This window comes from Lipotes vexillifer, unplaced genomic scaffold (assembly GCF_000442215.2).
Source record: "Lipotes vexillifer unplaced genomic scaffold, Lipotes_vexillifer_v1.1 scaffold1691, whole genome shotgun sequence".
NCBI classification, from domain to species: domain Eukaryota; kingdom Metazoa; phylum Chordata; class Mammalia; order Artiodactyla; family Lipotidae; genus Lipotes; species Lipotes vexillifer.
In genome coordinates this window covers 2,901,827-2,911,436 of record NW_006789046.1, presented here as the reverse complement: position 1 = coordinate 2,911,436, position 9,610 = coordinate 2,901,827, and the positions used below count along the sequence as shown (strand labels likewise).

Here is a 9,610-nt window from a genome sequence, read left to right as displayed (position 1 = left end):
GGCAAGCGGGGGCTACTCTTTGTTGTGGTGCCCGGACTTCTCGTTGCGGTGGCTTCTCTTGTTGTGGAGCACAGGCTCTTGGCGTGCAGGCTCAGTAGTTGTGGCTCACAAGCTTAGTTGCTCTGTGGCATGTGGGATCCTCCCGGACCAGGGCTCGAACACGTGACCCCTGCGTTAGCAGGCAGATTCTCAACCACTGCGCCACCAGGGAAGCCCCCACGGTGCAATTTTAATGATCTCAGATAAGGGACAGCAGAGGGCGGAGTGAAAGGCCGGGTAGGAGACCCGACAGCTCCTTGTTCATATCTTGTTGCTTCCCGACAAACCAGCTGGGCAGTGGGAAGTGGGAGTTCTCGGTTTGTGGACTGCACTAGTTGAAACCTTCCAGTAATTTCTTTAAGCTCAGAGAGATTAACGGATGCCGGGGGGGGGGGGCATCTGGTGGCTGGTGGTTGGAGATGGTTGCAGAGAGGAGGTGAAGGATGGGAGGTGCCCAGCCTCCGGGCGCTCCTGCCACCCTGGCTCCCCCAGCCTCGGGTCTAGTCCACACCTGTGGAGTTGGTCAGGTAGAAGGGACGGATGACAACTTGGAAGGTGCTGAAGGACCCTGCCGGGCAGGGGAAGAAGGAAGCACTCCTGGAGCTGTTGGTGCCCAGGGCGCTGGGGATCAGGGCCTTCCAGCCCTCGAAGTTGGTGACGTCCGCCACGAAGTTTCTCCCACAGAGCATCAGGGCCTTGTTTTCATAACCGATGGTGGGACTGGAGTAGCTAGACTTGGAGAGGGCCAGGAGTGGGGGGTCGTCAGAGGAGCACGAGAACCCATAGTTCCAGCAGCTCTGGATGGTGGGGAGGTAGACTAAAGACCAGGAGACTGAGCTGGCCTGGAAGAGGAAGCTGGGGTGCTGGGGCGTCTGGAAGGACCGGTAGGGGTTGTAACTGGAACCCATCACGGAGGCGCTCCACGTGGGCGAGGTGTAAAGCCGGGGCTGGTAGGTGTCCTCGGTGAGGTTCAGGCCCCTGTACTGAGCCAGCAGCTCGAAGGGCACGGTGTGGAACTCCAGGGCCTGCAGCATCTTCTTCTGGAAGAGCGCCTCGTGACTCCAGTACAGGGACAGGTTAAACTGCAGCGTGAATAGGTCCCTGGGCGGTATCATGGGGAACCGCACCCTCTCCACCAAGCCCTCCACCTCCCCGCGGGACATGCGCCTCTCCCGGCTCCATTCATCCAAGGCCAGCAGCACGGCCAGCTCGCTGGGAGTGACCAGCTCGCTCCTGGAGAGCAGGTCTTGGAGCACGGCCGTGGGGACGCTCGGCCAGGCCTCGGCCTGCGTCAGGGCCCCGAAGTTCCAGGCCAGGAACTGCACGCAGATCTTCTCCAGCACGGGGTCCCGGGTGGCCAGGGCATAGGCATAGAGGTCCAGGGCCGTCCGGAAAGAGGGGTCCTGGGGGAGGAGGATGGCAAAGAGGTGCCCGCAGTAGCTCTGCAGCCGCTTGGCCCCGGAGGCAGAGGCGAGCTTGTGCAAGCATTTCACTGACGACAGAGAGACGTCGATCCTCCGGGAGTAGAGGTACCTGCGGGGAGACAAGGGCTGATGCCTGGAGATACTCCTGCCCCGCAGGACAACAGGTGTGCCCTGGTGCACGTGTGCTATTGACCGCTGACACCCGCGGTGCTATTTCAAGGGGCATTCAGAGCCCCCTGATTTATCTCCTGGGTCAACGCACATTCCAAGCTCCCGTTTGCTTAGAGCCAGGTGTGGGCGGATCCCAGGCTCTTTGAGGATGTTGCTTCATCCTCATCCATGAGGGAGGTGGTCCCACCACCTCCTCCACCATCACCATCGTCCTCACGGGCCGGACCCTGGGTGCCAGGGCCTGCCGGCCATCCCGGGCATCAGCGTTGCCCTGCCCTTCCCTTCCCACCGTCACGCACCTGACCAGACCCCTTCGGGCCCCCACTGGGTGCCCTTGGGCACCCCTCTGACTCCAGCACCTGTCTGGTGTTCCCGTGACATAGGCATCGCCGCTGGCCACCTGCTATCTGCCTTCCCCACCAGCCGTGAGCCCCACGGGCGGCACCCAGTCTGTGCCATCTGCCATGTAACTCAGTGAGCCACCAGGAAGCCCTTTGCTGCATGAAGACGCGTGAGGAGGGAGCCTGCTGGGAGGGGAAACGATAGGCTGTGGCTGCTGTCTCCTGGGACATGGTGAGTGGGGTCCTGCTTTGGGAAGAGCCAAACTCTCCCCATGGCTTCTCTCGAACGCTGAGCCTTCCAGGGAGCAGCGGACTTGGTGGCTACCCTGTCACCTGAACATGGAGCTGGGAGCGCCCAGAGCAGAGCTGGGACCCCACAGTGTCCAGTGCCGGTGGCAGAGGTGGGCCCGCCCTCCTCCCGCCCTCTCTGCCCTCGTGCACTCAACACATCACGTGATCCTGCTGCTGACCGTGAACTCTGGGGCAAAAAAGGGCATCTGCACCCTCTGGCCCGTCGCCCATAGCTGGGTATCTGCCTGGTGGTGGCCTGAGCCCAGGAACCTCCGCCCTGGGCAGCACCCGGACAGCGGATGGGGCACTGCCTCTCTCACAGGCAAGGGGTGCCACCGAGGGCCCCGCAGATGGCCATTGACAAAGGGAGCAAGGAAACCGCAGAATGTTTCTGTCACCACCTCTTAATCTCGCTTTGGGGCCAGAGAGGGATGGTTGCCAGCCGCTGGGAGCTGTGCAGCTCCCACCCGGTGACGCCCCAGCCGGCTGGCTCTCCCCGGTCTGGGCACACTGGCCACCCTCAGCTTCAGGCGGGCACCCGAGTGGCTGGGGACAGGGGGTCGCAATCAGCCCTTTGGCCCTGCCCCACCATCAGGGAAGAAAACATCCTGAAAGGTAGAAAAAAGACCAAAGGCCCTGGGGTGTTAGTGACCCCCCAGAGACCCCAGAAACTGGTGAGAAGCCGGATTACTGACAGAAGGCTCTGAACAGCAGGTGCCGTGTGGGGACCACTGGGCAGAGGGAAGGGGAGCGTGCGGGGCAGCCGCAGTGAGCAGGGGTCTTCTGAGGCTTTCTGGGGCCTGGACGGGGCTCACTGCAGCCTCTCTGCCTTAGGGGAGGGAGAGAGACAGGGGCAGAGAGAAAGGAAGAGAGAGAGAGGGAGGGAGAGACAGAGACAGAGAGAGACACAGGGAGACAGAGAGACAGAATGAGACAGGGAGAGAGAGCCGGAGCACATGGCCAGACAGTCCAGAAAATCACTGAACTCTGACCAAGGGCGGTGACTCCAGCTGGGGCTGGGAAGCTGGGGATAGGCGCAAACACATTACAGATATCAGTCCCGCTACGAGGGGCACAGGATGGCTGCCAAGTTCTTATATTGTCCTTGGCTGAAAAGAAACCACTTTAATCTGTTTTAACTGCCATTTGTTGTTTTCTCTTAAATGTCACTTTCAGCTACCTACAGCTTTGGGTCACGAGAGAGAACAGCTTTCACAGACGTGGTTCTTTTTTCAAATCGATGCTCTCAGAACACCAGCCCCCCGGGAGGGCCCTCGGGTGGGGACAGAGTGGCCCCCAGCAGGGTGGTCTGGGGGGAAGGGGCCGCCCCTCGGGGCCCATTCTCATCTGGGAGACGGGCTCCTGAGCGTGGCCGGCCCGCTGGTTAGACCCGAGGACTGGGCTGCCCCGCCTGAGGGCTTCCCCCCACTTTTCTCCAGCAACAGATTCGGATTTGGGTTTTTTAAAAAAATTTTCGAGTGAGCAGATCAGTCAGGTGAGAAGAGGGAGAATCCTTTGATGGTTGTTTCCTGGATGCTTATGACACCTGAGAGACAGGGGTGTGCGTGCGTGTGTGTGCGCGTGTGTGCGTGTGTGTGTGCGTGTGTGCTGGCCCATCTCTCACAACCCCTGCAGAAAGAATGCATAAGAATGTGCGTGTGAATGTGAGGATGCGTGGCTGTGAAGGCAAATGTGTGAGTGTGTGTGCACACAAGTGTGAACAAGTGTGTTCACCCAAGCATGGCTGCTGTCGGTGCCTCATCCCTCATCCCTGCGGTTTGCCTTGGAGGGGATGCTGCCCAGTCCCTAGCCCCCGGCCCCGAGGACACTCACTTGATAAAGTCTCTGACGACAGGCACACACTCGGTATCCACCTCCATGGTGACCCTGCTGCTCGGCTCCTTCCACAGGCCGTGTGCCTCGGGGTTGGTGGACAGGATCAGCTTGTGGGCACAGATGCCCAGCTCATCCTCCTCCTTCGTCTTCACCCTGATGAACAGGTCACAGCCCTTTTGGCTCTCAAAGATCTGCTCTAGAGCTGCGGGGAGCTCGCTGGACAGGTCGAAGGTGTGGATGCCTCTGGTTTCTAAGAGGTATAAGGGAGCGTGCCGTGTTAGGAGGGGCCCTGGCACTTGCTTCCTTTGTGACCTGAAAACACTTTTGCTTCCTGGAGTCAGTTTCTTCCCTTAAATCGTGGCCCCGCTCCTGCCTTATCCACTCAGAAAGGCTCCTGGGGAGGCAAGGAAAGAACAGCCCTGGAAGACAGGGTGCTGTTGCCCTCTGTGGCCCAGAGCCCCCGCTCCATCAAACACCCCTACTTAGCTCATCTGCCTCCCCCAGATTCAGACAGCACATCCAGGTGGGTGTTTTGGAGGCGCTGACTTCCAGAGCCTGGGGCCCCATCCCAATCAACCACTCACCCAGATATGACCTTTTAAAACCCAAACCTCCTGCCTGGTTTGGTCTGAAGAGGGAGGGTCTCATGGCAACCCTATTTAGAGTTTTGAGGTTCTCAGCAGCCTCCTTCAGGGGACCGAGGCCTAGAGAAGCTACTTGAAGCCCCCAGGGTGGTTTGGGGGTGACGCACTGCCTCTCCTGGCCCCTCCCAAAGCTTAGCAGGGAATTAAATTCCATCTGTTTTTTCTTTGCCACAAACAGGTTTGAATCAATTCTGACAATTAAACCAGGTGGGTTCAGCCCCCCCATTCCTCCCTGCACCCCAAACTCTCCTTTACTCTCACCCCGGGGCTCCCCACCAGGCCAGGGCTGCTTCCTGCCTTGCACCCCGGCCCCACGGCCCAGGTGTGTCTCCTGCACGTGCCCCGCGCTCCCTGTGCGAGTCGGGGGGGAAGGAGGAGTGGTCACGAGAGACGAGATAAAACCGGGACCCGAGGACTCAAAACTGCGGGGCAGCCTTGGTCCCTTTAGAACGTCGGATGGCACTAGGGAGAGGGCAGGGCTGGGGCTGTTTGCAATCAGGCCTTTCTGCCCCCAAGAAATGTCTAAAGCACGTTCAGCACGCTGTCTAAGGCCGGTTCGGGGGTGTGCTGTAATATGTTTTGGAATGCGAACTAGCAGAAACGAAAGGCTGGCGTTTCGAGAGATAAGGCTGCAGCGTGTAGACACGGGGTGCACAGGCACCTCGTGTTAATGTGCTTCACAGATGCCGCGTTTCTCTGAAACTGAAAGTTCTGGCAACTGTGCCTTGAGCTACACCATTTTTTTTTTCCCAACGGCATTTGCTCACTTTGCGTCTCTGTGTCACATTTTGGTAATTCTCAGTCACCTTTGATGTTACTATTGGAAAAAGATTATGACTTGTTGAAGGCTCAGATGGTGGTTAGCATTTTCTAGCAATAAAGTATTGTTTAATTAAGGTATGTACATTATTCTTTTAAAAATTAAGGTGTGTAGAGTGTTTTTTTTTTCATCGATAGCTTTTCTGGTTCACTGATTTTATGCCATCGATCTATTATATTTAGAACTGGCTAGTCTTTAAATTTGTTCTCTACAAAAAAAAAGAGAGAAAATATGCATATTTATTTTATCTGAAACTCTTCAGCTTCAATCCTTTCTTAATGCGACAAGGCCTTGCCCCTGTACAGCTGAGCACGGGTGTCAGTCTCCCCGCACCTCCCCCCATCACAGGGAGGGGGCGCTGCTGGGCCAGGAGCCTGCACCCGGTGACAGCTGCTTTCTCTCTCGCAGGAGTGACCTAGAACTCTGGACTAGGGTCAGAAAATCTTTGCTCCAGTTCTAGCTCTGCCTCCAACTAAGTGTGCTTGCTTATTTATTTAATTGAAACATAGTTGGTTTACAATGTATTAATTTCAGGTGTACAACATAGTGATTCAATATTTTAGTGTGTACATTGTTTCTTTAGACATAATACTATTGCACACTCAGTAGACTACGGTATAGTGTAAACATAACTTTTACAGGCACTGGGAAACTCAAAAATTCCTGTGACTCGCTTTACTGTGATACTCGCTTTCAGTGGTTTGGAACCGAACCTGAGATATCTCCGAGGTGTGCCTGTATTTGGAATGTGGCTCATTGCCCGAGAATCGGGTTAAATGGAGCATTTCTGAGCGGCTCCGGTCGGGGCGGTGGGCGGGGGGAGGCAGTAAGGAAGTGGGGATCTGTTGCTGTGAGGTGGTGGGAACTGGGCCTTTCCCGCCCCTCCTGGAAAGCAGGCACCACCTGCAAACATTTGCACGGGGAGGTGTGTGATCCGCGTGGAGGGGTGGGGAGCCGGCGTGACCACCATCCCTGGGATCCAGGGCTCGGGCCTCCGTGGCAGCTCTTGGGCGGGGGGGACAGGGAGGGCCCTGGGGCTCAGGATGGGGCACGCCCCCCCGCCCCCGCTCACCGTTGGTGCAGATCACGCCGGCGTCCTTGTCATGTCTGCAGTTGCTCTTCATCCAGCCCAGGGATGTGCAGTTGGCCAGCGAGGGCTCTGTCCCTGTGCACTGCACCTCGTCCAGCATGACAGGGCCCCTTCCTGGTGGCATAGCAAGGACGACAGAGCCTGGAGGGGGAGCTGGGGCTCTCGGGGCTCTTGTAACGTCATACCATGAACTAGCTTTGCTCCCACAAGGTCTGTCTGCCTCGTAGATATCAAATTATTATACCGTAATTTATGCGTCTACCCGTCTCTGAATATTTGGATGATTTCCCTTTTTTGAATCACAGGCACCGCACACAGACACACAGACTTTTCTTTTGGGGGGAAACTGTTTCAAGAAGGTAAATCCCGGAGTGGAGCCACTGGGCTGGAGGACACGGCCGCCAGCGCTCAGCCAGCGTGGGGCTTCGGCCCCTTTGAAACCTCTGCCAGCACTGAGCTGGCGGGAACGCCATTTGCCCGCCTTAGGTACGATCCCTTCCCGGGCCTGGTTACTTAGCAGCGCGTCCAGCTTTGGAGGACCTGGGGAACCGCAGGTTACCTGGCCCGAAGGTGGCTCTGCCTAGAGCCTCGGTGGCATTCTTGAAGCCCAGGGCTCGGCAGACAACGCTGGCATCTGTCAGGTCCCACAGGTTGTCACACACCGTCCCCCACTGGCCGCTGTAGTAGATCTCCACGCGGCCCTCGTTGGCGGTGTCCCCGTCAGCCAGCCGCATGTCACCGTCTTTCACACCTGCAAGCTCCCGAGGGAGAGCAGAGGTCAGCAAGGATGAAAGCCGTGTGCTGGGCCTCCAACCCAGGGCAGCAGCATGGCCGCCCCACCCTCCTCGGGGGTCATGTGCTTTCACGGGGGCACCCCCACTAGGGGGTGACCCCTGGATCGTTAGCTTTGAAGACCCCATCCATCCTCGAGGGGATCACCCCCCGGGGAGGAGTGGAAAGTACACATAGACCGCCCCCCATAAACACAGTGAGGGTAGACGCCACCTTTCTTGTCTCTGAGGTCTGAACCCTTCATTGATAGAGGAGGGTCAGAGGGGCGCCCAGTGCCACCTGAGAGTAGGGTGGCAGGACCCCAAGGAAAGAATGGGGCATGGGGCGGGGGCCCACACTGACCCCACTGGGGGTGTCTGGGGCATGGGGTGCAGCCCGGGCACCACAGCGAGGACTGCTGGAAGGGGCGTGCGGGAACGCCAGGGGCAAGCAGGCCCAGGGCGCCCCGGAACTCAGGCAGAGTGTGCCAGGCAAGGAGAGGAAGCGGGGTCCTGGCCCTACACCTGTTCCTCTGGGACTCGGCCCGCTGACCTCCCCTGCCCAGCCTCACCTCAGCCCCCACCGGAGCCGACAGGGTCAGGCAGGAGCTGGGCGCTGTGTCAAAGGGCACTTCTCAGATGGGGGAGCAACAGGCCTCTGTGGGGTCACCAGGATGAGGAAGGGCCTCGAAGTGTGAAGGGTGAGGACAGCCGTCCAGGACTCTGGAAGTCTGACTGTGTCCAAAGGGCACTGGCCTCGGGTCCCCCAGGGTTTGGCCAATCTGTGGGCCCCTCCTGCCGGGTCCCTCTGGTTCCCACCGGGTGAAATGGTGACTCCCTTGGCATCCCCCCACCGAAACATACAAGCCTTGACTTGGGACACCCGGGGCTTCAAGCAGGAGAGAAGACCTGGGCTGACTCCCGTCACCCAGGCACTGGGCAAAACATTGCCCTGACTTTCTGCAAAGAGGGGGCTGACCCCGCAGAGCAAGGGAGCAGCAGCTTCACAGATGCTGCTTTCCAAATCTCCGGGGCCCCACTCACCTTGAATCCCCGCGACCAGCAGCCACATCCACAGGAGCCGCAGGGGGGCCATGGCCTTGCCTGGGAGCCCCATGTCCTGCAGCGAAAGGAGGAAGCCGAGTGAGACGGCGGAGCTGGAAAGCCCTTGGCACCAGGGCCGGTGTGCCCACCCAGCCTTTGGACCCTGCTCACGGAGGGCGGCCGGTGGGTGCAGGGCCTGCACCTTCAGAGCCGGGAGCCTGGGGAGCGCCCGGTGGGGGCCCCTTACTTCATCTGAAGGTGGTCCTCCGAGGACGAGGAAGACCTGCCCAGAGGAAGGTGGGGGGGTCTCTGGGCAGCGAGAACAGTGGGAACAGGAGCCCATCTCAGAAAGCTAGGCCCTAGGCGTGGCTGTCGGGGGGATGGGTGGGGAGGGTGGGGAGGGAGAAGGCAGGGGGTGAGGGGCCCAGATTGGGAGGGCCTGGGGAGCCCTGCTCAGGATGGAGCTTTGTCTTCAGTCAATGGAGCCCTGAGGGGGTGCCCTGAGGTCTGCAGCAGACGGAGAACATTCTGTGGGTTCTGGACCAAGTGAGCCCAGGAAGGGAGGGGGCGGCAAGAGTAGGGCAGGGGGACGCAGCAGGAGGAGGCCCCAGAAATCCAGGCAGGAGTGACAGAGGGACAGCCAGCAGTGAGAGAGCTTGGGCTGGGCGCGTCGGGTGGGGAGGACAGGAGTCAGGGCTGAGGCCCAGGCCTCTGACTGTGCAGCCGGGTGTGGATGGGGAGAGGCTGCGGGGAGGGGCACAGGATGCGAGGACCTCTGAGGTCAGTGTCCCCAGGGAGCAGAGGCTCGAAGAGGCGGGGGACCACCAAGGCCACACAGCCAGCCCTGGGCAGGCAGGCAGGGGGGACCCAGGTCTCCCCACTTTTGTCTGGACTTCTTGGCTCCGTGTAATTGTCACTGCTCACTTTTCCCCTTCACCCCCATCCTGCCCCTCACTTGCCTCCCTCCCCTCCTGTCCGCACAAGGGGGCGGTCACTGCAACACCCACACTCGCCCCCGGGGCCCAGCAAGTAGGGATGTGGCCTCTCCTGCGGCTGCCCCTCAAGTCAGGGCCTGGTGACCTTGGGGTGGCGCCCCGGGCCTGCGTTAACCAGACCCCCAGGGGCTCCCAGGCACGAAGG

The 9,610-nt window shown here is 59.5% G+C and overlaps 1 protein-coding gene across 1 annotated transcript; it reads right to left on the bottom strand.

The window, feature by feature from the left end:
* Positions 1-539: 539 nt before the first annotated feature.
* On the bottom strand, positions 540-8,813 carry LGALS3BP (galectin 3 binding protein). Its single transcript, XM_007462357.1, has 6 exons — positions 8,718-8,813; positions 8,471-8,546; positions 7,216-7,407; positions 6,639-6,770; positions 4,100-4,352; positions 540-1,572 (listed from the first exon to the last, which is right to left on the bottom strand). Exons 1-6 carry the CDS (start codon positions 8,811-8,813, stop codon positions 540-542), a joined length of 1,782 nt encoding a protein of 593 aa, XP_007462419.1.
* Positions 8,814-9,610: the final 797 nt, after the last annotated feature.